This window comes from Solea solea, chromosome 9, assembly GCF_958295425.1.
Source record: "Solea solea chromosome 9, fSolSol10.1, whole genome shotgun sequence".
NCBI lineage: Eukaryota > Metazoa > Chordata > Actinopteri > Pleuronectiformes > Soleidae > Solea > Solea solea.
In genome coordinates this window covers 24,941,790-24,968,466 of record NC_081142.1, presented here as the reverse complement: position 1 = coordinate 24,968,466, position 26,677 = coordinate 24,941,790, and the positions used below count along the sequence as shown (strand labels likewise).

Below are 26,677 nucleotides of genomic sequence, written 5' to 3'. Positions count from 1 at the left end.
TATTGAAAATCAGGAAGTGACACATATGGGCTTGTGTTTATCAACTTTCTGAGAAATGTTCATTTAGAATATCAAGAGCTTCAGAGTTATGTAGTTCTGCTCTAGGAGCAGGGAACACAATAGCCCTGTTAAATCTCAAATTGACATCTACGTAGCTTTTAGGACACATGCAATGTCCTTGTTTGTGACGGTAACAATAACAACAGAACATGGAACCATGGAATATGCAGCCAAATGTATTTAAATTGCACTTTTCTAGGCTTGATGCCCACTCAAAGCTGCTTTACACTACAGTTTTGCTGTTCACCCATTCACCCATTCACTCAGCGCAGCACATTTTCACAGCTGTCAGGAGCAGCGTGAGGTGAAGTGTCTTGGACACATCAGCATGGAGACTCGTGGAACCGGGAATCGAACACACAATCCTTAGAGTTGAAAGATAACTCGCTCTACCACTGAACTACAGTCGCCCGTTACTACACTCTCATAGCTCTAAGTTTTAAAGGGACAGTTCAGGTTTTTGTAAAGGCTGTGTTATTGTGGCATAAAGAAGCAGAGATAATAGTTAAGATATCACAGATTTTATTATGTACACAGGAAAGGACTGTACTGAATACAAATCTGACTGGGTCAGGTGGTATTGAGAGTCCTGGGAGCAAAAAAGCACAGTCTGTGTCCTGATGAGTTAATACTTGGACAATTAAACAGGAATAAATCTGCCTCCTGTGAAAAGTCTGTTGCTGACTTTGCTCGGCCTATTTACGCCACTGTGTTTTAACATTGGTGATAATGGTGTTACTCCGAGAGCTCAATATCTTCTCAGGTGGTACTTTGTGGTATAAAAACATTAATTTTTCTACACGTGTACATTGATAACAGTCATAAATAACCTTTTTCACATTCATTTCTGTCTTAAATTACAGGAGATTTAGCAAACACATTTGCATTTGCAGCAAGAGCAAGTGATAATGGTCAGAAATCTGAAAGAGAGTGAGCAGAAGCTGGATTAAGACGACAGCCTCACACAGGGCTCGTGTAAACAGCACTGTGTGTCTGTGACTGTGTGTCAGTGCCTCATCAATCACACCTCAAATAACATCTAAACACTGACTCTCCCATGTGACCTTTGGGATGTGCTTAAAACAGGGTCTGATTTCACTTCAAGCAGCTTGATACTGTAGATACAGTTAAGAGAGTAAATCCAGGCAGTGAACGCGACCCTGGTCATGTGAGGCTCACTGGTTCTCCTCCTCCCTTTTTCCTCCCTCCTTCCTCCCTCCTCCTCTTCTCCTATCACTCTATTCTAACAGCTCTGGCTCAAACCGTAGACAGGCAAGCTGAGTGACTGAACCGTATCACACTATCTTTTGACATCCACTTCATGTGGGTCAGTGGAACTCTGGCAGAGCAGGACAACAACACATGCACCAACATTATATTACGTTATATGATGGTCACAGTGTTAGAACTAACTTTGGGAAAGTGAGGACATTTCTAAGACCTGGTTCTAGGATGCTTGTTAGAATTGAGCAGTGTTGTAATGTAAAAAAAATACAAACACTTCAGTACTGTACTTAAGTACAACATTCATATAGCTGTACTTTACTTTGTTATTTGTATTTCTTTTCCTAAATAAATTGTGTACATTTACTCCACCACATTTCCTTTGAAATATCTTAGTTACTCGTTAAATAAAATCAGATGAAGAAGAGTTGCTAATAGTCTGTATTTATATATTTCATATCCATTCTCACGCAACATGAGTGTCTTGCTCAAGGACACAGACTAACAGCCAATGGTTCAACAGTAACTTTTTTAACACTTTTACTTTCGAAAAAGTCAATTTTATACTTAAGTGCAGTAAATGGCATATACTTTAATACTTTTTATACTTTATTATAAAAAGTTACTTCAACTTTTACTAAGTCATTTTCTGGTCAGATACTCAAGTTATGTTAGATATTTTTCGGTACTTTATACAAGACTGGAATTGAATGTCAGTTTGGCACCAGAGTATGTTGGTCACATAAAACGTGTGCAGGCAATGATCTGAGTTCACAGGCAGGTAGCTCCACCTAGTGTTACCTCACATCCATTGCACAGTATTACAGAGCTCAGTAGTTTTTGTGAGGGTGTAAAACCTCAAAAAAGATTTTGCAGATCAGGAAAGATACATGGAAAGATAAGATAAGCCAGTACAATCATTGTTTTTATTCTTAATTACTTCTGTTTCATGTTGCTGTGGATGTTTTCTACAAACAGTCTGACAATAATTACACAAAGCACTGATCTAAATCACATTTAGCACATTTACACTAAAATGTATGACACAATTAACAGTTTTTTTTTACATTACAACGTCACAATGGGTTTTATCTTGATAATATTCTGCCCCGTGGTAATTTCTCCCCCTTTTTCTTGCATTTCAATGTTTCTTTTGTCCTTTATTTAATTATTTCTATGTATTTATCTCCTATTTATGTATTTGTTTGTTTTTGTCCCTTTTTTTTATTCTGACAAATTCCTGAAGCTGAAGCTTTCTCCTGTTTACATTTACTGTTCACTTTAACTTTAAGACAAACAAACACGACTTTAACTACACAATCTCAAAATGGACACAAACACACAAGAAAAACAAAAACGCTGCATCACGTCAGCTTCTAGTCCACATTGGTTGTATTGTTGAAATGGAGGTCAAATGACCTGACGTCCTGAGACTTGACCACAATAACCTTGAATAAATAATGTCTCCTATCAGCAGTGGCTGCCAGTATCAGGCTGCACAGTCTCTCTCATATCAGTGCAATCCTGCTAATTTAGCCTCCCTGACGCCAGTTTTAATTATAATCAGCTTACTGTCTGCGAGACGCACTCTCGTGTTTCATGTAACTTGGAGAACCAACAAGGGACGAGGGAAGGAGGGAAGGAGAGAAGAAAAAAAACTGGAGACACTTCTTCTGTCTGCACAGACATCAATTCCCCCGCTGTCACACTTTAGTATTCCTGCCACTTTCAGGAAAATAAACAGCGGGTGCAGTCTCTCCGCAGTGTTTGGCACTCATCTCTGATTAGGATTAATAGATTTTTGATTGCGTCGCCTCATTCCAGCCGATCACTGTTTTGATCTCGCGTCTCCAGAGGCTTGTAACGGTGACAAATGGAAGACACGGTCAGAACCCGGAGCCAAAGAAGACACACACACAGGAAAACAAATCACATGTGAGAGCTTTTGTATCAACAACACATCCAAAGCCTGCAGCAGAAAATGAAAGACAGATGAAGACTCTGTGGGAAAAGAGGACCTGAAACTCTCTCTGTGTGTGTGTGAGATAATGACATCAGCTTTTTATATGTGATGAAGGTGTCATGTGATTTACTGACACTGATTCCAGGGGAAATGATAGCCTCCCTCCCTTCTCGCCTTGGTTCTGTGTGACATGCATGTGAACACAGAGCCTCTGGGAAACTCGTGAGCTCATTCCACACTGACGTTGTAGATAAGTGAACGAGCCGCCGCTGTGTAAAACGCCGTTGTTTTCTCTTCACACCCTGGTGCACTTACATGCTGATACAGAAAAGACTTGTGCAACTAGAAAGTGTTAGGTATTTGCTAGGAAGGATAAAGAAATGAGAAACGAGAAATTAGGCCTGTTTCTGTGTTTTATTATTCATTATTCATTTAATCCTAAAGTTTTAATTCATAAAAAAAAGGAAAAAGGATAGACGGAAGAGCATTATTCTGAGATATTCCAACATCACCACATTAAAGTGCATTCCTCAACATGTCTGAAAGGTCACTGGTGTTAAGCCCATGGCATGCATGTGCTTGTTTTTATAGAAAACAATGGAGTAGTGAGTGACATGTGACCAGGAGCGGCACGCAGTTACAGAAGATAGTAACAGTTTATAGAATGGAGAAAAAAAAACTTAAATAACAATCGATCAAAATGTAATTATTCCAAAACACATTAAAGAAATAAAATTAAGTATAAAATCCCAGGTGAAAACAATTCCATAATACCTTCACAAAGGTGGCTTTAAAAAAAAGATTTCAGATTGTACAAAAAACAGTAAATGTATTAGGCCTACATAAATAAACAGCTAAAAATCAGATTAGATTAAGTCTGATTAAAACACAGACCTCAGTTAAGGACAAAGAGCCTCAGTATTCATTGAAAAGGTTTTTGTCGTCATAGATTTTTGTTTTCCCTTTTCTCAATTTATCACCAAAATCAATATAAAGTAAAACAAAAACTCAGCTTGAAATCAGAAACATTTATATTAGTATTAGCCGTTATATTTTAATATCTTTCAGGAAATCCTTGTTGTCTTATTTTGCATGGATTGTTGATACAAAATTGGTTGAACAACACCCTTAATGTTATAGTATATTTCATAAATAAATTAGCAAGCAGCAGAAATATTAGAATGTGCATTCTGCATCACAGACTTGCACTTGAAACCTGAGACACCAAAGGAAAGTGATTTTCCCGGTTAGAGATCATTCAAATGTCGTCACACTGTTACTGAGGCATCCACCGGGGGGCAGGATATCAGCTGTCAAACATTCATTTCGCAAAACAAAATTCCTAGAATATCACATTTACATACAGTACATTTTAAAATGTTTAAATATGTGTAGATATTTTGCACTGTAGCCAGTTTTGTAACATTGAGCGGTTTCAAGCAGAAGACATTTACACATGTAGCAGGTTAATGACGGCAATAAAGAATGATGATGGTGATAATAGTAGTAATAAGAAGAAGGAGAAGAAAGAAGAAGAATAACAATAGTAGTAGTAGTAGTAGTTGTTACAATGACAATAACAATGTAAAAAAAAAAACAGCACAGAAACATGTAGATTTTAGTTATTTATTAATTTTGGTATTATAATAAATTTTTTGTAATCCAAGAAAACAAGAGTGAAGAGTGCAAGTTGCAGCTGCAGAGTGGGGCGTCACCACTGAACACACTCGGTGCCTTGATTCTGCCGCGGAGTGAGACGTCCTCTGGCGCATAGAGGATCTTTGTGTTTCTGTCAACGTTGCCTGCTCGTGTAGATGTAGCGAAAGCGGCCCGATCTCATTTGTGACAGCCGCTCCCTCCTCCATCCTCAGGCCGAGGAAAGCCGAACACACTGCGCTCAATCTGAGACACGAACATTGAAGCGTCCACAAGACAAGAGCGGGTTTTTGTTCGTTTGTTTGTTCGTTTGTTTGCCGTGTTCGCGTCGATCGGAGAGATCAGAGAGCAGGAGGGTGGAGGACCGCCGCTGTCATGATTTCATAGACGCCGCTGATTTAAACAGACAGGAGGAAAAGGGGCGATTTTCTTGATCAAGACAACGCGGATAAATCACGGATCGAAGGAAGTGGGAATATAAACGCGCGGTGGACGATGGACGTGAATTCACTGTCAAACCACGGTGTCATGTCAGGAACCAGGAAGAGAAACCAGCAGAGTGGATGCTGCTGCTGCTGATGATGCTGCTGCTGCTGCTGCCTCCTCCAGTCAACTGCATTATCAGCAAAAACTGTGGCCTGCTTTCATTTCATCTGATACTGAGCAGTATCGCTGACTTTTAACGGAAATATTCTTTATTAGTACTTTTTTGGTTGTTTTTGTGCTCAAATCCTGGCAGAAAATCCTCTTTTTTCGTGGGAAAATCTTTTATGTGGATAAAATAATTTCCTGAAACGACATTTTTTTTGTAAATGATAAAGAAAAAGATTGTTTAGGAACAGTAACCTCCGTGTGGATAAGGCCCAAAGCTGCAGTCGGCACGGAAACCAGAACTGGAAAATTAGCAGTTTGTCTGAGTTTCATCAGCAAATCTTTTATAAACTAACTAACTATAGATAGTTTGGGATTGCAGCTTTCTGTCTTGTGCTCCTCTCATCAGCCAAACATGGAGAAACACAACAAAGGAACCAAGGAAATCTCTGGAATTCTGCTGATACTGATACATGTCCGACTCTAGTTGAGACTCCTTAGGTTTCTTTGCAGTGTAGGCAGTTGTTGCTGATACTGGAGTAGCATTCTTTCCACCTGTGTGCAGAGTAAGTGCTGGTGATGCCACAGATTTAGTTGTGAGGCTATAAACATAGTCCAGAGGAGGTGCCAGGAGTGTTCTCTCTCTTTTAGATCACTAGTTTTACGTTATACTAAAAGGCTATAATGGCCCACTGAACCTTTACAATTACTCTGCACGACCTAAAGAAACCCTCACATCTTTCTGACTTGACTCTTTTGTGATGCTGGATGTGGTGAAGATGAAGGAGGTGTGCAGGATCTGTGCTCGTGAGCTCTGTGGCAACCAACGCCGATGGATTTTCCACCCAACGGCCAAGCTCAACTTGCAGGTGCTGCTTTCCCACGCTCTGGGCTGTGAATTGACTCGGGACGGCCGCGGGGAGTTTGCCTGCTCCAAGTGCACCTTCATGCTGGACCGCATGTACCGCTTCGACACAGTGATAGCCCGAGTAGAGGTCCTGTCTCTGGAGCGGCTCCACAAGTTGCTGCTGGAGAAAGATCGACTGAGGCAGTGCATTGGAGGACTGTACTGGAAGAACAACGTAGTGGGTGGGGATGTATCTCTGGCTGGGCCTGGAGTGGGGGTCGCTGTGACTCAGGTGGAGTCTGAAGACTCACCTGTGGTTGATTTATCAGCCCTCCAGGATGCAAGATATTCTGATATGATCCAGGATGATCTAGCTTTTTCCGTGTTTGAGTCATGGGCTGATAAAGACGAAGACTCTCTCCTGGACAACCAGCACCACCATCTCCACCACTGCACAGGTGGAGACTCCCTGTCTGGCCAGAAGCAGAGGCGTTGCAGAGGTTGTGCGATGCTCCGTGTAGCAGATTCTGACTATGAGGCCGTTTGTAAGGTGCCTCGCAAGTTTGGTCAAAGGAGCACATCCTGTGGACCAGCTACCCGCTACTCAACAACTCAGGGAGTTGAGGAGCCAACTAAAGCCTCTGAAACTACAACCTTGGCCTTTGATTCTCCTTCATCTGGTTTGGACACTGATAGCACTTTGTTCAACCAAATGAGTCCCAGTCCAGTGTCTTCTGTGGAATCTCTGGACACTGCCGTGGACGTCAGTTGCTCTCCTGCATATAACAAAGTGAGGGAAGAATCAGAAACAGACAGTGCTCCAGCAAGAAGGGACACTCATTTGGAAAGTGCCCCAAGTGAGAGCTCCCTCTCTGGGCTTGAGGTGATGCTGAGGCTCCTGAGGAACTGGAAGTACCAGCCACTGAAGCCTCAAAGGGGCAGCAAACTCCCAGTTCTGGTCAAAGCCAAATTGGAGCAAGGCATTTCCCGGCATCTGTCCATCTCGTTGAGGTCATCCTGTGGAGGGGTGGTGGACAGTGAGCTGTACTCTCTTCTGTCTATACCAGAGGTTGTGACCCCATGTCCCCAGCAGGACCTGCAGACTGAGCTGGCAGAGATGGAGGACCAGTGGCTGGATGATTATGTTCAATGTGGGCCATTCCGCTTTCAGCAGGTAGTTGTTCCAGCACAGTGCAGGATGAAGATTCTTAGATTTCCATGCAAGAGATGTGGGCTTTTATCTTACTGGTAGCTGCTAATGCTACCAGCCAATACTTAGCATTATGGGAAGATCCATTGTTTTTGTAGGTTAATCCTTTTGTAGCAGCCAAAGGTCAAGATTTCACTACTATTGCAGCTTTGATTTTAAAAAGTTATTTTCTTTTTCTGATGCTCATAAGCCTCCAAATTTATGAAAAGGCAACATTACCCCATTTAATTTATAGTTTTTTTACCCTGATGTCATTTTTATTACAAACTGGTTGCTTCAAAAAAGAGCGGTTGTTGTCCACACTGAACCAGGTCAAATCTGCGTGGATTTCAGTCTTGCTCATCCCCTTTGCCGCTGGTGAAGCTTAATGCACTTGATGCCTCGATTCCCCTGGCAGGAGGGCATGAATGCCCTTCCTCATCTGTATCCTAGCAATGCTCTCGTTGGCATGGAAACACTCCAAGAGCCCTGACAGCAGTCGGCTGGTGTGAAGGCTGAGCTCACTGTGATCCATCTTCATAACATCTATTGTTGTGTTAATGATTAGTGAGGATGTGGCTCAGTTTGACAGGAACAGAGCAAACAGAGGCAGCGTGACACTGTTAGAGTCTGGTCTGAGCTGCTGTGTTGTAAGGATACAGGTGTGAATGAGGGAGGTTACGCTTATGTCGTTCAGTCATCCAGTGTTTTTAAAAGCAGATTCTGCTAAATTAAACTAATTTAGTAGAGATCTGATTCAGGATTCACTGACAGTGGAACTTTCCTCTCATGTGCATCATCAGTAGGTTATGAGGCATAAATACTAACTTGTTTATACTGTTTCATGTCCAATACTGATGTCAACCAACATCAGTCTGACACAGTCTTTTTTACAAAATTACAAAAGAAAATTAGATTTTTTTTTCTTTCTTCCTTTTTTCTTAAAATAAGCTCACATATCTACATCTGTGCAACATGAGTATGCAAATTATGATGCTAAACTCACTACAGACTAAAATGGTCTCTGCAGGTGGTATCGGGTATCAGCCCAAGTTTATTGGATATTGGCAAAAAGTCCAATATCCTGCATCTCTAATGAGTTCTTCACTCACATTCGGGGCACTGACAATTATGCTTAGGGAAGCATTTGTTGGATCAGATCTTTTTGCCATTATTCCATCCAGAGATTTTGACCAGTGTCGGCCCAATACTAATACTGAGTATCACATCCCTTGTAAATGCTCAGTAAATGTGACAAAAAAGGAAAGAAGGTTTGGCTGCAGTGCTGATGCTGTTGTTTCACATTCAGTGAGAATAACTGTCACCATTTTGAGTATAGGATGTTTTCACTCAGTGAATCAAAAGGCAAAAAGGAGACCACTTTATTTTATACGTCCCACAGTTCTTTAATAAAGGAAGTAATGTGTAGCTGTAAGCTCTGGATTCTAATTACACAGTGCAGCTGGTACTTGAGGTTGCTGGGTTCTGCACTGTATGACATGGACCAACTCACTCCTGGATTGTCGGGCTATCAAAACAGTGACAGAATGCTCTATTTCCATATAATTTTGACCATATATTACATTTGGCCATTCAGTATTTACAAGAGATTATTATTCAGAAATGTTGAATCTGTGAAATGAAGCTTTGGCTCTTTCACCATCATTAATTATGACTAGGGATGAGCCGATAATACAATAGTAAACATCTCTGGATCAGATAAGGGATAGGGGAAGATACAAATGTAGTCAGATACAATATATGCAGTCAATTTAAATTATGTGTTGTTAACAGCTGAGTTTGTGATATCGGACATGGGAAAGTGGTCTTGTGCCATTCCTGACTCCCTGAAAATGTTCTCCCAGAAGGCAGAGTAACATCACATCACTGCTCTCTGTCCTATAAAAACAAAAGCAAGGAAGTCAACAACCTGCTCGCCGTGGCAACAGCTGCTTCCTCAGGAAGTCATTCAACAGTCAGCTGACAACACTTTCCACTTTCATTCAGTCATGTGTGTATTTTTGAAAAAGGCTATTCACTAGGGATGAGATTAAAAAAGGAAACGGCACATGTTTATGTCAGGGTTTGTGACAGCCACCAAAAGAATGTTTTATTCATAAATATGTAACAGGACACAAATAGAAACTCAAAGTCGTACATTTTCTACTTTGCTCCTTGTTTTACAGAGGCTCATTTATGAGCAGACGGGTCAGCTGGGTCACGATGAGAGCACCGCAGGTCAGTGTATGGGTAACCTGCAGAAGGCCCAGCAACAGGTCCACTCCCTGCAGGCCAAGATCAGAGAGAGTGACAGCAGGAACCAGGTATTCACACACACACACACACACACACACACACACACACATACTGCCCAACCCTAACTATAAACTAACCACAATCTTAGCCCTAAACTTAACCAGTTCCTCAGAAAAGAGGTTCTGCCTCATTAGCCCCAGATTTTGGTCTCCATGTGGACTACCGGTCCTGTTTATGACAGAAAAGGTCCTAATGTGTGTGTGTGTGTGTGTAGAAGCTGCAGGAACGTCTCAGTGACATGGAGCTGGAACTGCGTTTGGCCCAAGATGAAGCCCAGCAACAGGAGCGAAACATCCAGAACATCAGTGATATCGCCAGTTCAAAGGAGGCAGAGGTATGGACGAATGGAAGGAATGGAAGAATCATAAGCCCTTTTCCACAAAGTAAAGTCGCGAGATTTGTCACTAGTTGACTTTTTAAAGCAGACGCAAAATGTGTGTCAAAAAGAAAATTAGTTCAGCACATAGGCCCGCCCCTCTAGAGTTCCTGGTAACCTGAAAAGTCTCTAAGAACGGCTAGGCTCTTCTTTCAGCCAAAGTCTGGGGTCGAGGGAATTTTTTTCCTGGGTAACTTTGATGGTTTTGCTGTTAGTGCCTTTCTACAGCAATAACTTTTCTCATTTACCCAGGATTTTGAAAAAACTTGGCATTTTTCCACCGAAATGACCCAATTACTCTTTTATTGTTACATGTACATGACATCTGATTGGCATCGGCACAGACGACATTGTTACGGAGCAACAATGATTTCCATGTGCGGGACAATGATATTTATTCGAGATGATTTGTAAATACACAAAGGATGCACAGTTTGACACGTAAAAAGTGTTGACATTGTGTGTGTGTGTGTGTGTGTGTGTGTAGGCTGCAGATCTTCACAGGGTGATTGGGGAGCAGAATACGATGCTGTGTTCTCTCAAAGAGCTCACCAACCTGCAACAGCTCCAGGTTTGTCCTCCCTGACAGGAACACTGAGCTCAGTCACATCTCTCCGGGGCTTTATACTCATCTTTACTTTATAACACGTTTCTCCTTTGGCGTTGTGTTTCTTCCTGCCTCTCTGGGTTGCACCTGCAGGCGTCAGGGGCAGAAAGTGTTCAAGGTCAGAGTGAGCTGCTGGCTCTGCAGGTCTCTCTCTTCCAAGCTCAGCTGGAGCTGCAGGCCCAGGACCGGGCACAGCGGCAGGCAGCAAGAACACAGGAAGACCTTAGCCAAGCCCTGCAGAGGCTGGACAATGACCTGCAGGGGGCGCTGCAGCACAGGAGGGAGACAGAGAAGCATAACCAGGTAAGGGGGATAAAGGATTGATACCACAAATCAAAGCTGACTGTTTTGTTCTAATGAAAAGCTCTTTGTGCAGGAGCTGCAGTTGGCTCTGGAGAAGGCTCGACTGGTCCTGCAGGAGAAAGAGGAACAGCTGAGAGAGGCTCAGCAAGAGAGACGGAGGGAGGAGGAGGAGAGAGAGAAGAGCATCAGAGAGCTGAGGACGTCTCTGCAGACCAAAGAACAGCTGCTGGAGGTCAGTCATACACAGTCTTAACCTGCTGCTTATGCAGCTGATTGTGGCTAATCCATTCTCCAAAAACACCAACAAGGAACTTCAAATGTGTGTTTATCTGACGACACGTGTGTATCGCGCCGTTCATCAGGATTACGATGAGCTCCTGGAGGAGCAGCAGAGGGAGAAAAGAGACTTCCTGCTTCAGAAACTCCACCAGCGCATCAGGGAGCGCGATCGAGCTCTGGAGGTGAGTGAGTGATTCCTCTGAGCCTCTGTCAGTTCATGTTTGTGTCACGCCGGTGTCATGTGTGTCATTGAAGGTCAAACATGTGAGCCAGCGTGTGAACTGGGGGGGATTCTTAGTAGTTACTGTATGTCCAACTGTGGAAGGACCTCTAATACAGTAATACAAAAACAGAGTGATTTGACTTATAGGAGTAATCAGAGACCAACGTACCCAGCCCAAAATCAAAGAGAACATCAAATCAAAATAATTTAAATTACATTTTTGAATGTTTATCTTCATGTTGTGTTGTGATTACAAAACTTTTTTATGGATTCAGCGGATATTGGCTTTATATGTATTATCAGATATCAGCAAATTTAGTTTTTTTTAATTTGAGTTATTATTTCCACCATCAAGAAAATGTTTATCAACATCTGCTTTGACATGAGTATGAAAAATACGTTAAATTCAGTAAAGAAGAGACCAAATAACTAATAAATGTAATGTTTATATATTGGTATCGGTATCAGTTATTGGCAAAGCACTCCCAATACTGTATCAGATTCAATAAACAGTCCAGTATCGTGCATCTAACCCTGTTTGTATACAGAGCACATTTCATAGTAAAATTTAAAATGCAAAGATATTCAAATAAAATGTTAAACAAGAAACGTATAAATGGAAATTCCAAAGAGTGCAAAAGAACCCGGTTTTTGTCTGTTTGTCTACAGCGAGCAGTGGATGAGAAGTTCCTCTGTGTGGAGGAGAAAGAGGAGGAAGCTCGACGGCTTCAGCTGCTGCTCCGAGAGAAGGAGAGAGATCTGGAGAGACAGCGCTGTGTCCTGCTCAACAACGAGGAGACCATCACTGTAAAAACACACACATGTGTTAACATCTGTTCTCCTGGGTTCACCGTCCTCTCCTAACACCGTGTGTGTGTGTGTGTGTGTGTCACAGAGCCTGGAGCTGCTGCTGCGCGGTAAAGCTGCAGAGCTGGAGCAGATGAGCGACGCCTGGAGGAACGTTCAGCGGCAGCAGCAGCACAGTGAAGGGAGACAGAGCCATGCCCTGAGGGAGAGAGACACTATCATCGGCCAGCTGCAGGAGGCGCTGCACACCAGCACTCAGGAGGCACAGGTACAGAGGGGGCAACAGCAACAGGCCAAACACTATTTGATTATGTCATGTAAGAAATGATATAATGATATAACATTCAATGATGAGTGTTATTGATCGTTTGATTGATAAATACTGAAATAGAACATGAGGAGTAAAAGTCACCTCTTCTTCTCGGTGCTGCAGGATCTGCGCTGCTCTTTGTTGGCTCAGATCCACTCAGCTCCGGGCAATGTTCTGGAGGAGTTGAAGGGCCGCCTCCAGCTCAAAGACCGCCTCTTCCAAGAGGTACTTGCTGACCGAACTCGTCAGGCCCAGGAGCACCAGGATCAGGTCCAGAGTCTGCTCACTGCCCTCAGCTCCAGGGACCAGTACATTCAGGTACAGCAGAGGAGCTCACTGTGAACTCAGTTCTCACATGTTGGAAAATATAACTATGTTCTGCATCCAGGCGTGTGGAAAGCAGCTGGGTGAGGTGATGACAGAGCAGACGTCCAGGATCCAGGAGCTCCGCAGACAGCTGAGCTCAGGTCTGGGGTCGAGTACCGACCCTGGAACAGACTTGGCCGTGGAGCTCCAGGTTGTGCAGGAGGAGCTGTGTGTGGCTCTGAGGAGGGAGAAGGAGAACCAGGAGCTGAGCCGGAGTCAGGCTGACCAACTGGACTCCCTCAGCAGGAAGCTGCAAGTCAAGGACGTGGTCATTAGGGTAAGTGAGAGAGACCAAGTATTTCAAATCAACATCTCATTGTAAATATGTTCTTAAACATAAGAAGACAAAAGTCTGAGCAATGGGAGGTGCTTCATTGTGCTTCAATTTTAAAATAATGAATTATTCTGCGGCTACATTCTCTGTGTGTTTGGTCTTGCATGTGTGTACTTCCAGGACTTCCAGAGGCAGCTGGTGGATCCTTCAGACCTCCCACTGGTGGAGCGACTGACCCAGGAGGTTCAGGAGCTGAGGGAGAGCCTGGTACAGCAGGATGGTGGCCTCCCAGCCGCAGGCCCTGACCTCTTGGGCCGTAACCGGCTCAATGGCAGGCAGCCTGAGTTTGGAGGTGGGCATCAGAGAAGCATGGGACAGTATCTGTAACATCAGTGGTGGCTGTGGAGTGACCCGCTCTGGTGGTGGTTGCTGTGCAGATTTATCACTAACAACTGAACATTATTTTTGTTAACATGGTGGAAATGGGATGAGTTTGTGGAGCAAGAGTGACAAGAGTTTGCTTTTCTAACCTTCAACATTTGCTGATTTCTGTCTTGCTTGCTCCTTAACAAACGTCTGGTTCATTCTTCACAAGATTATTGAAGGTGTCACTGTTGTTGTCACATCTCTATCCGCACATCTCAACATTGCAACCATCATACGTTATGATTGAATTGTGTAGAAATAAAAATGCCATTATCCTTTTAGTAAAATTGTGCCTTAATAACATGGATCACAATGACTGGGATTCAAGGGATTTAAGTTAAGGTAAATTGGTGTTCAGTTACAGGCAGTTGATTTTAGGTTTAACAATTTCTTAGTGTAACTATTTAATAATTTAACTGCACTTTTTACAAACAATTTCTTGACATTATACATACATATGTACATATATGTATATATATATGTCTATACATATATATATGTGTATATATACACATATATATACATATATAGATATATATATATATATATATACTGTATTTTAGACATTTTACTTGTGTACAAACTGTGTTCGTGGTGAGGGCTTCAGTATAGAAGAAGGCAGGTGATCTTCAAACAGAATGAATACAGAAAAGAAACACTGTTGTATCCAAAAAGAAAAAAATACAGTGTCACCACCGTCAACAAATAGATATGATAGGTCTAGATAGGTCTAATATGCAATATGCACGTCAGACTGAAACAAGAGCAATTATGCGGGTTTGAGCTGGTCATCAATAAAAACAAACAAACATGTAACATAATGTTTGCATCAAGTTACTAATGAGTCCAGGCGGAGAAGACGTCGGTCCCCATCATTTTGTGCCATGTAGAGAAATCAGAAGTCAGAAAAAGAAACATATCCTGGATTATTGTTTGCAATACCTGTCGCTAACAACACCCTGCATGCTATTTTGTGCACCACAAATAACGTTTATGGTAAATATGATGTTGTGGTTGGTGAGGTTGTAAATCCAAAAGTTCACTCTTGAGGTCCAGTGGAACTCTAATGAGCTGTTCTCGGGGCATAAAACACATCATAGATGAGACACCCTCAACTCTTTCAGAAAACCTAGAGTTATCAGATTGTGAATATGACAACATGGAGTATTTAAATACATTCATCTTATGAGAATAGTAATAACGTTTATTTATTTACAGGGTATAGTGTTTCTGACAGACACACTCTTCTGCAGACCAGCGACCAAAGCAGAGGCATCTGTACTCGTCAGTACTTCACAGATTAGTATTTAGCTTTGTTTTTACTAGAATAGGGGAAGTATGTTTGTGCTTCCCAACCACAGTTTCCCCTGAGTCGAGAAATATCTTCCTTCTTTTCCACCAGTGACACTTGGTCCTGTTAGCGTAACTGTTAGCAAAGATGGCGGACACTGTTTACATTCTAGGAAAGAGGTCCCGCCCCCCTACGAGTGGGTCTAAACAGTGCAGAATTAGCGTTGCAGTTTCAAGTCTCGGACCAAGTGTCACGGGTGGACACGTAACACAAACAAGACTGAAGACATTTCTCGACTCAGGGGAAAAATCAAAAATACTCCCCCTACTCTATAATACAAAGCTAAATGCAAATCGTGTTCCTTTAACTATCCTGTATATTTATGTCACATATTTCTACAGGTTATTCCGTTTTCAAGTACAACACAGAGTTAAAAGAAAGACAGCACAACGATAAAGGAAAAGTGCAAAAGTGAATAAACAGATGAAAATTCTAGGAGCAGAAAACAACATTGTCTTGGTTTTGTCAGCATTTAGTTCTAAGTCTAAATATGAGTTTCCTGATATCCTGTGAGGCTGAACGCTGCATATTGGACCTTTAAGACATTTTGGAACAAATGATTCATTTTCATAGCGATGTTAATACTTCATACGGATTTATACCATGTTTTATTTTTTTGAAGGTCAGCACAGCATCATTTAGTATCAGTTTAGAGGAATAAATCTGTGTGTGTGTGTAGAGTAGGTGTTAGAGAAATGACTGACAGATAAATCCAGCATGTTTATTTTATTGTTAATTGATTTTAATATTACAGTCCTGTATGTTCATGTTACAGCTGTGGATCAGACTCAAATATGCGTTTGCTTCCGTGACTTTATGAGACTTTGTGCAGTTCAGCAGCCATCGTTATCACTCTGTAGTTGAATATCAGTGGTTATTAAAAGTGAGTGTCACACTGGAGCACAGTAAGTATGATTGTTTGATAACATGTTATAATATATGTTATAAGATGAAAATGCTGGACATTATTAAAAGAAAGTTGTGCTACATTGCATTGCCAACATTCCTGAATGGATAAACATCTGGACACCAATAAACATGCAGTCCTGACCTCATTCATTCACTGATCCAGACTCTATATCTATCCTCGAGCATGTATCTGGATTCCAGATATAATCAGGTACAGATTTGTGAGGTAGCTGTCACGTATCAAGCTGCAGAGGAACAGCTGCTCTGCACCAAAACGGCACAAGCATGATGCATGATGTTTCTCCAGGTTCCTCCCACAGTCCAGAGACATGCAGATTGGGGTTAGATTCATTATAAACTCTAAATTGAGGGTGTCTGTACTGTAGAGATGCTGTTCCATTATAATTCCATCATAATGGTGGAAAGACGTCAAATCTAATGCTATATTGTCCACATGGGGGTCACTGGAGCTGGAGCCAATCCCACCGGACGTAGGGGTGAAAAATGGGGGCCAGAGACAAACAACCACTCACTCTCACATTTACACAGTGTTTCTGGACTGTGGGATGAAACTTGAAAACCTGGAGAAAACACATACACACACACACACACACACGATCTTGGGTTTCGTGAAAAGCGAAATATTATTATGATTACGACGTGAATCAACATACTCTATGTAATTGTGGATAGAGAATTCCCACTGGGATTAAATCCAGCAAACCCAAGGAAACAAAAAGCATGACGTACAATGATTATATGAATTTATGATGCCTCTAATGTATAAAGTTACCTATAACCAGTTTCTGTTTAAATCCCTTCATCGCACGGATGGAGCCACCAGTTTGTCCTTGAAGTCTCTTTTTATTGGCTTACATTTTTTGGTCGATGACTGAGAAGGAGGTTGATTTTACAGTCAGTCTGATGCTCTAAAGCTCAGTGGTGCGTTTAGTGAACCAGCATCAGCATAAAAACCTGTTCTCTGAGTGTGACACTCAGTGGAGCGGCTGCTGAACTGCACAGTCACTGGTTGAATAATAGAAATATGGATGAAAACGTGTTGATTTCTTTCTCGAACCCTCTGTCTGTTTGTTTAGAACCCAGTTCAGAGGACGAGGCATATGATGATCTGTCACTGACCGACACCAAGGTAAGAGCAGCAGTGAACTCCTCACACGTACAGTAGAGCCATTATTCTTTCGAGTTTTTGTCGCTGAATATGTTCTGACCCGTCTGAACAGAGCTGTACACGTCCAGGAACTGCTGCAGCACAGGATGTGTTATTTGAAAGCCAAGGTCTGTTGGAGGTCAAGGAGTTGGTGGAGCAGAAAAGGGCAGTGGAAAGAGAGCTGAATGAGCTGAAGCTTCAGCTGGAGAAGAGCGGCTTCTCCTCACTTTCACAGATGAGGTAAAACAAATGAGACTGACTGGACTGGAGTGATTGAATATGTCCACTGCTTCATCTCACAGCCTTTTCCAGCTGGAAACTAAGGTTTCTGTGTTGCTCACTCACCCACGCCAAATGGGAGCTGCTGCTCTACCACTGGCTTAGACACCAATTTGAACTTCAACACCTCCAGTTAGCTGTGATGCAAAATAAACAAGCTTCAGTTTCTAGTCAATCACGAATGTGTAACTGCAAGATAAAACGGGGTACACCCTGCACAGATCACCAGTCCAACTTTCATAGTTCCTTGAATCATAAAGCTGAAAGGATGATTAAAGTGTTTCTTCTCGTTGCCCTCCACCCTTGTGTCCACATTAAAGGAAAGCTCTGTTCAGCCTCCAAGCAGAGAAGGAAGAATTAAAGCGTCAGCTGACTGAAGGCCTGCAGGCCAACAGGAAACATACCGATGACCGGCAGGTTTTGGAACGAGAGAACCACGAAGAGAAAGAGGAGGAGCTGGATGTGACCATCGAAGGCTCAGAGATGTGGGAGGCCTGGGACAGTGAGCTGCCCGAGCCACACTCCAACATCCAGAGCAGTGAGGAGCAGCGGAGCAGACCCCAGTCACTGCAGCAACTCACCACCTCCTCACAGGTACATTCCCCCCCCAGATAGATGTCGTTTAACATTTGGGGTTTGGCTAACTTCCTGTCCACTGCTACTGTCCATGTCCCACTCTCCTCCCAACATCACTAACGTCTAACCTCATACATAGAGAGCGCCACCTGAAGTTGTTTTGATGAAGGTCTTTGAATGTTTCTGTGTCCAGGCTGCTGAGCGGGACAGTGAGTCTGCGTCTCATGGTCGTCTGCAGCAGAAGAGCACAGAGCTGAAGGAGAGGCTGACAGTACAGGCTCAGACCGAGCAGCTCAGTGAGTTCACCCTCTCATCACTTACACTTTTATGATACAGTATGTGGAGTCAGTCATGTGTGGGATCAGTCAGTCAGATGCCAGGGATTAAAAGGACACACAACAGACGACCCTGCAACACTTCTTCCTTGTCTGTGCAGACACTACAGCGGGGGCGACGGTGCAGCGGAACAGTAAGCTGATCCAGGTTGACCTGCAGGACCCGGGCTATGAAACCTGCGGCCGCAGCGAGAACGAGGCTGAGAGGGAGGACACCAGCAGTCCAGGTCAGTCATGCAACACTCACACTGTCTGCAGAGGAGCCTGTGGTCCATTCCACCACTGAGGAGTTCCTTTTTTTCAGTAAATAAGTTCTCAAATTTAAATGAGCTCCTGCAGAGATGTAGAGAACTTTTAGAAACACTAAGGGGCCAGTTTGGGTCAGGACCCACAAATGAGTCATGGGAGATTTTATTTGGGTCCCCAAACAAATTTGCAGAATTCTTTTATTTATTTCAGATTTCAGATTAAGATGAAGTTGTAGTTACCAAGTCTACACTCAGTGGACTATGGGAGTTTAAGGGAGGTTAAGTGTTTTTTAAATGTGTTTCCTCCGCAGAGTTTGATGATCTGGAGATGTGCACATCTCTTGACTGTGGCTCTCAGTGGTGGCCTGCTAACAACAACAGCAGCAGCGCTCCTTTTACAAAAGCCACTACCCACGGCTCTGGTGATGGAGATGAGGTGTCATCTCTCCAGCGCCTTGTCGAGGACCTTCGCTCACAGCTGTCCCGCTCTCAGGGAGTCATCCGGGGCCTCCAGGGCCGCCTGGCCTCCCTCTCCACCTGCAGTGACTATGGAAACTCCACCACGCCTCGCAAAGTCAACTGGTGCATCCAGAACTCACCCGCGCAGAGCGGCACAGAAGACGATGAGGGCTGGCAGTCCTCAGACGGGGGTCTACTGGCTTCACCTCATCACCCTCACTCAGACAAGGGCCTCCAGGAGCTGGTGTCCCGGGTGGATGCTCTGGAGAACCAGCTGAGGAGAGGAGGGAAGAAGTCTGTGGACCAGGATGGAATATCTGCTAAAGGTCCAGGGTGAGTGACAGAGTTCATTTGTTCATGTTCCATAAGAATTGTAAAACTAAACACAGTATTTTGCTAAAGCGGCTGCTGCTAACTGTCACGTGTCTCTTTGATTCCTGTAGAAAATTCGACACTCTGATCCAGGCTCAGGCCAGAGAGCTGTCTCACCTCCGTCAGCGGCTGAGGGAGGGTCGCAGCGTCTGTAACATCCTCACCCAGCACCTCGGAGACACCACCAAGGCCTTCGAGGAGCTGCTGAGGGCCAACGACATCGACTACTACATGGGTCAGAGCTTCAGGGAGCAGCTGTCTCAGAGCAGCTCTCTGGCACAGAGAGTCGGCGCAAAGATCAACGGACGTGAGTCAGCAGATGTTTTCCATCACTCTGTAACACACAGTGAGTCTGATTCATTTATATGTCGCTAAAATAAGAACAAATGAATGTGTGACCTCAGGAGATCACCCTGAAGATCCAGATGAGAAGACAGAGCTGCTCGCCATCCGGTCAGTGCTCTTTTGCTTATCACATTGAATTTCAGCCAGGACATTATGTCCTGTATAACAGCAGGCCTCATGTTGGAAAGTATTGGTGTGTATGACGTTCATGCTGTGGCCCCTGTTTGTTCCTCAGGGCAGAATAATCACATGTTGGCTCAATAATGAGTAAAGACCTCACTGGTTAATTAATGTCACAGCTGATTCGATCAGTAATGAGTGCGTGTGGGCTGGTTGCACAGGTAATGACCGGAAGGACATGGATGGGCTGCAGATGTCTCGGAATTATCTTCCTTGTGGATATTGAGGTGTGATAAGAGTCTTATTCTCAACAGTTTCAGTCAAACTTAAAGCCTTAAACACGGTTTTCAAAATCACATCCATTTCATTGTGCTAAATAATCAGGATTGCTTTTGTTTTTTTCAAAATGCTTTAAGTGTTTTTGCCACACTTATGGGCAAGTGCATGAGTTACATGAGAGGTAAAGAGCAGGACAAGACTATACAGAGGTGCAATATAATAAGTCCTGGTTTCTATGGGTGTGCAGTGGTGAAGTGTGGAAGGTTAGTAGAGCACGATGACAAAAAGAAATACACTTCAGGAGAAACTACAAAATAAAAGCGGTAACAAGGAAAACCGAAAACTAGAAACAACATTTCGGGTTTCTTTACAGCATAGGCAGTCGTTGCAGTTATTCCACTGACGGCATCTGTACGTAGAGTAGGTGACGTGGGAGCGACTGTGATTGGTCAGATCCTCCTGTGATGCTGAAAATGTACAGTGTTTGTGGGGCGATGGTGTCTCAGTGGTAAGAGCAGGTCGTCTTTCAAGGGCAAGGTTAGGATAAGTTCATACTTTATTGTCAGTTTGCACTTAAAATGGTCTCACATTCACCATTCTGACAGTCGTAGACAGACAGAAGACAAAATCAGACCCAAAACATCAGCTATACAAATATAAGTCCATAACATCTTGTGGATTCAATTCCCAGCTCTGCTAGTCTACATGCCGATGTGTTCTTAGGCAACACTTAACCCTACATTGCACTGTGTGAATGTGTGAGTGAAAGGGTGTGAATGGGCAAATGGCAGATTGTAAAGCTGCAGTGGGGATTCAAACTGGCAAACTCTTATACAGGAAGGTTGTGAACCCTGATCTTTCTGCTGCAAGACTACAGTGCTAGCTGCTACTCCACTGCGTGGCCCAATTATGGAGCAATAATGACAAAAATCCTAGCTGTTGTAAAAGAGGGAGAAACTAAAATGTTATTAAAGGACTAAAGGTGGTTCTTATAACAGTAAAAAAAATAAAGGATATAATTCTACTCACTTGTTCTCTTATTATTCTTACATTTGTAAAGCTTAAGGGTAACTTACTCAACTTTGATAAATGCCAAGAAGTGGGCTGTGAGTGAGGAGTGAGGAACACTGCAGGGGGCGTGGTCTGCTAGTGAAATCTGACACCCAGTTGCAGCTGCGCGTGATTCTCAGTGAGACGGGCCTCTCAAAGGCTCCTAAAGTGACTCCTCCCCCTTTATAAAACGTAGGGGGAGGAGTCTGGGACAACAACAGACTGTGACGAAAACTTGTGCCGGTGAAGCAAGAGTGGACGAACAACATTTTAACGTAGTAGCTGCGGTTTGACCACAACATGTGCAGATTGACATCTGGATCAACTAATAACATTAACTAGATACACAGATACACGGGTTTACACCTGCAAACAAGTGGTTTAGAGGTTTAATTACACTACAAGCTAATCTTAAACTAATCATGAGTAGAAAGATTTGAACACTTGTGTGTGTGACAAAGTATTCTGAACCTCTAACTCCTCCTGATGCTGCATCAATGTGTGTGAATGAGTGAATATGACGACATATGATTGTGGAGCACCTCAGCAGTAGACAGAGAAGACATGAATGAATACAGTATATTTAAAGACCATATACAGGCCATGTATGTTTGTCTTCCCCATGCAGCCAGTGTTTGGTTTATTTTATTCATCCCTTCAGCAGCATAGGAAACTTTCCTCTGACATCATTGTGTTACAAAACCCCAAAGTCATTTGACGTCACAGCACTGAGAGGCAGAGCTGTGACCGCGATGTCCTCACCACGACACTCAGTCATGACCAGCAGGGCACAGTTGTTCCAGCACTGACCTCTACTGTCCAGTCCATCGGTCACAAAGTCAGTGATAAGAGACAGAGAGGATGAGAAGGCAAATGAATGAGGTCAAATAAGGGCAAACAGAGTTATGGACTTCATATTTCTTTTGGCTGTGCTCTATATAGGCTGTGCCTATATAGAAGTTAAAAGGGACAGGATTTGAGAAATGTCATGTATTCTCCACAAAACAATAAAACTAGGGGCTCATATGGTTTAATCCTGGAATTAGGTTTAACATTCAGAGCCAAACGGTGGCGTGGTGGCTAGCACTGTTGCCTTGTAGCAGAAAGACCCAGGATGGTTCTGCAGTTTCCTCCCGCAGTCCAAATACATGCACAGGTTAATGGGACACTCTGAATTTACCATAGGTGTGAGAGTGAATGGTTGGGTGTACCCCACCTTCCTGGATAAGGTGGTTGACAATGAATGAGTGAATTGACTAATTATTTAACTGAGAGGATGGAGTAAAAAAAAGAAAGGTCATTGTAATAACCACCATTTACTGTATGTGTTACATAACTTACAATAATGACATTTCTTTCCATTTTTAATGTAATATAAGGCATGTAATGTCATAACTGTCCAGTAGTGACTATTTTTAGCCACTCAGCTGGGTGTGGCCACCATGATAAACAATTAAGATGTAAGATCACCGTAATTAATGATCAGAATGGCTCCGACATGTCCAATAATGGAATTACATCTCTGAACCGATCACATTAAAATGTTAACGTAAAGTCAATGTATTACATATTTATTACATATTCCATTATTGGCTGGTTATAAGACAATAGTTAGGTTAAAAAAAAAGCTCTACAAATGTAATAACTAGAGACAATAATGTAATAACATACTTCTGTCTTATAATGGTCCTAACACACACACACACACACGTTTGTTTGTTTGTGATACCTGGTGGTGGCATTTTACAGTAATTGGCATCTGCAATCATTTATTCATAATTGACTTCCTTCCTTTTTGCCCATCATGCAGTATTTTATCGTTGTTGTTTCATGGTTGTGGATGGGACATATTCTTCAGCTCTGCCTTCTACTCCTTTACCAAATATGACGATTGGAGCTGACACTTTGTGTCCCACGCGTGTTTGTCTGTGTTTCCATGGTGACCCTACCTGCCCACCTGTTTTCCCATTTCCCTTTCCAGTACCTGGGTGCTAAGTGGCTACTGAGTGGGGACTGAACACGTGTAGCGTAGCCGTAGCTAACGAAAGAACAAAGAACTATTTCCTCATCTCAGCCTAAACAGTCAGAAGTTAAAGCACAAGAGCAGGCATGTAAATAATTTACATCTAAATGTACTAAATGTACACCATGCAGACACAAGGCAGAAAATACACTAAAATGACACTTGAAATCAAACATTACATTAAAAATATTGGAATTAAAATGCAATACGACAGTAAAATTGTATTTTAGAAACTATCAAAACAAGCACACACAGTGTCAAACCATAAAAGCATGGAATTAAAATAGAATAGAAAGTACAAGTATGATTTAAAACACAATGTATGGGAACGCTGCAGCAGTCGGGTGAGGAGCACACGTATAGAAACTGAAAGCTGGGAACATTGTGTGAGTCTGTTCAGGGTCTCGCACTGATGCTGCTGCGCATCACATGACACCCACTCTCGCCTCACTCCACTGGCTGCCAGTGCATTTTAGAGTTCCTTTAGAAAATGGTTTTATTTTCTTTTAAAATCCTTAAATGGCCTCGCCCTGCGTCACCTCTCTAAGCTGCTTCAGCTGCTTCATCCTTACACTCCTGCCTGGTGTCTGAGGTCAGCTGATGTGATGTGATAAATCTAAGCTCACAGGGGACAGAGCTTTTTCTGATGTGGAACAATCTTCCTCTGCATGTTAGACACGTACGTTTTTATAACGTATCTTAAAAACCCTGTTTAAGGTGTTTTATTGTTTTATTGTCTTTTAGGTACGTCTCTATATTTTATCTCCGATGTGCAGAACTTTGTTTCAGCTGTTCTTGTTTTTAAAGGTCCTGGATGTTTACTCAGATGTTACGTGTCTTCTTCATTTTGTTCCATCTTTCATTTTGATACCTGAATGAGGCAGAAAGAAACAAATGGTGTAAAAATGTTTATAAATCTATGATAAAATGGTTGACAGTATTGTTGCTAAATGAGCTGGGACATGCCACAACCTTGAGATGGTGTTGTGTTGACATGGGAGGGTGAGGGGTCAAAAGACACCTGCAGTTCTCCACTGTGGCACAGATGGCCGAGCAGATGGAAAGGAGAATTATTGAATGTGTTTTCAGCGACAGTCTGTTGAATTTAGGCTGTTCCTTTCATTCTGGCTGTATGTGTGTGTGTGTGTGTGTGTGTGTGCTGAAAAGCTTTTAGCTTTGAGTGATCACGATCGATGATTATCACAATAAGTGAAGATTCATTTTTGAATATTGGAAATTATATTGCAGTATTTAAAAAAAAGTGTTGTATTCTTATTCTCCTCCTCTTACCTCTAAATATAACATATATGATGGTACAAATGAGCTCAGTTATAATATGAGTGATTTTCAAAAAGAGGTCATTAGTCCATGTTTATGTCAGTAAGCAGATGCATAGTGTGTGTTGGTATCACTCTGTTTAACACGCGGTTGCATCGGTTTCACAGGTGAATAACCTACATTACTGTTAAGCTGTCAGTGCTGCTGCTGCTGCTGCTGCTGCTGCTGCTGCTGCTGCTGCTGCCATGGTTACCTGCCATCTGAGCACTGCTAACTAGATTTACACACAGTAGTCGTTCAATTGTTTGATGCTGGGGAACCAAAGCAACTGTAGTGCCAAATTTATGTCACTAATACTATGATTTTTATTTGATTGTTTTACATTTTCACATGAAAGTCAGAGTTCTGACATTATTGTGACTATCATGTTCTTCTAAACGTGACTTTAATATCACAGTTTCTCTGAAATTCGGAAAGAAAAAGGTCAAAACTCTGACTCAGATCTCAGTATTCTGTCTTGTAACCATTTTGTAGATTTTAGTTGAGGAAACAAAGTCATTTGTTTTTGATCTACTGGAGATATCAAAGACATATAAGACATATAATTCACACACAGAACTGTCATGTGAAAGTTGAACATCTAGGAATTAAATGGTGAATATAGTACATATAGTATATTTGTGTGCTAGCCCAACTGAGTGTAGCACTAGTGGCTTAAATGCTTCTGAGGCTTCTGCTGCGCTCACGTTGACATGGCTCCTAATGAGGTTAAGTTATTAAAACCTGGAGTGGGACTGAAATAGGTCAGGAGCAGCTCACTGCAGAGAGAGGGAGAGAGAGAGAGAGAGAGAGAGAGAGAGAGGGGAGGGCAGCAGAGAGCATCACTTTGCTTCTCTGCATCAGCAGCAGCACATGGTGCTAAACACACCGCAGTGCTCCGATCACTAGTGTCTAAGATACACTCGTAATAAACCCAGATCAGGTTTTATCTGTGGACTGAGGACAACACAGTTTTTGCTTTTCCACTACATCAGTTTTCTTGGATTCTCCTAAAACGGAAGCTGGACGTGAAAGTTTCCCTCTTGTGAGGATCATCCCGGAGTCTCTCTTTGCTTGCAGGTGGATGGATGTGTTTCTGAAAGCACTCAAACAAACCGGGGGAAGAACAGGGGGAAGTGGTGCTTTGTGGACGACTGTCCTTTCAGCTTCTCTCATGGTCGTTGGAGCGTGAACACACGTGCCCTCGGGATCTGTGTGTCCGTTATTATGCACGGCCCTCTATCCAGCCTCCTCCCTCTTCATGATGCTCTATCGTCATCACATTTCTACGTCAGGACCGGTGATGCTGGTGCTGCTGCTGCTGCTGCTGCTGCTGGGAGGAGAGATTGTGTCTTAATTGTGAAACACAATTAAGAGGATTTTCCTTTCAGGTCTTTCAGGAGTCATTTAAAGGAGGGGAAATGGAGTAATTGTGCTGTTAAAGAGAAAAGAAGGAGATGCAGAGGACAACTTGAAGTCCTACTAAATTTGTGTTTAGCCTTTGAATTTATTCCGTGCTTAATCTTACGATCTTCCCACTGGTGAAGTAAAATACAGAAACTGAACTTGAACTGTTCCTGTCGTCTACCATCTGACTGATCTCTGAAGGTTCAGGTTCCAGTTTTCGGGACCTATTTGCTTTACCCACCTGTGGTCACATGCACACACACTCCCAGGATGTGTGTACAGGTGTGAAGACAGTCCTCTAAATCCATTCATCTCCGTGAGAAGACCAAACCGTAATCGCTTTGCTCCGCTTTCCATCTGATCGCCCACTTGCTCGGTCATCCCTGGGTGTGGGATAGAGAAAGAGCAGAGGGCAGGACAAGAGCCATGGCTGGGCAGTAGCCAGGTGAGACAATATCGGCCCGGGCAGCGGACGCAGGCTGGATGAGACTCATGGCTCCTCTGTGGAAGTCCATGCTGTCAAAGAGCAGCCCGCTGTACAGAGACTCCCTGTTCTCCTTCTCTCTGTGGGAGTGGAAGGCTCAGGAGAGAGAGCTGCTGCTGCTGAAGAAGCACAGTGACA

At 42.9% G+C, this 26,677-nt stretch overlaps 1 protein-coding gene across 7 annotated transcripts in view; it reads left to right on the top strand.

Annotated features, from left to right (window-relative positions):
- pde4dip (phosphodiesterase 4D interacting protein) overlaps positions 1-26,677 on the top strand; it is a 111,738-nt gene that overhangs the window by 70,654 nt on the left and 14,407 nt on the right. For 4 of the 7 annotated variants that reach the window (XM_058637551.1, XM_058637550.1, XM_058637552.1 and 1 more), the window contains exons 1-20: positions 5,059-7,515; positions 9,717-9,854; positions 10,061-10,180; positions 10,710-10,793; positions 10,923-11,132; positions 11,206-11,364; positions 11,495-11,593; positions 12,304-12,441; positions 12,530-12,709; positions 12,875-13,069; positions 13,140-13,394; positions 13,572-13,743; positions 17,175-17,227; positions 17,319-17,485; positions 17,845-18,118; positions 18,294-18,396; positions 18,537-18,662; positions 18,995-19,475; positions 19,586-19,821; positions 19,919-19,967. In XM_058637551.1, coding sequence (XP_058493534.1) covers positions 6,256-7,515; positions 9,717-9,854; positions 10,061-10,180; positions 10,710-10,793; positions 10,923-11,132; positions 11,206-11,364; positions 11,495-11,593; positions 12,304-12,441; positions 12,530-12,709; positions 12,875-13,069; positions 13,140-13,394; positions 13,572-13,743; positions 17,175-17,227; positions 17,319-17,485; positions 17,845-18,118; positions 18,294-18,396; positions 18,537-18,662; positions 18,995-19,475; positions 19,586-19,821; positions 19,919-19,967 — 4,499 coding nt within the window. In that variant the 5' untranslated portion in view covers positions 5,059-6,255. Of the gene's footprint in view, positions 1-5,058; positions 7,516-9,716; positions 9,855-10,060; positions 10,181-10,709; positions 10,794-10,922; positions 11,133-11,205; positions 11,365-11,494; positions 11,594-12,303; positions 12,442-12,529; positions 12,710-12,874; positions 13,070-13,139; positions 13,395-13,571; positions 13,744-17,174; positions 17,228-17,318; positions 17,486-17,844; positions 18,119-18,293; positions 18,397-18,536; positions 18,663-18,994; positions 19,476-19,585; positions 19,822-19,918; positions 19,968-26,677 lie in introns of those variants that run through there. The other 3 variants (XM_058637555.1, XM_058637554.1, XM_058637553.1) reach the window with 1 other exon arrangement.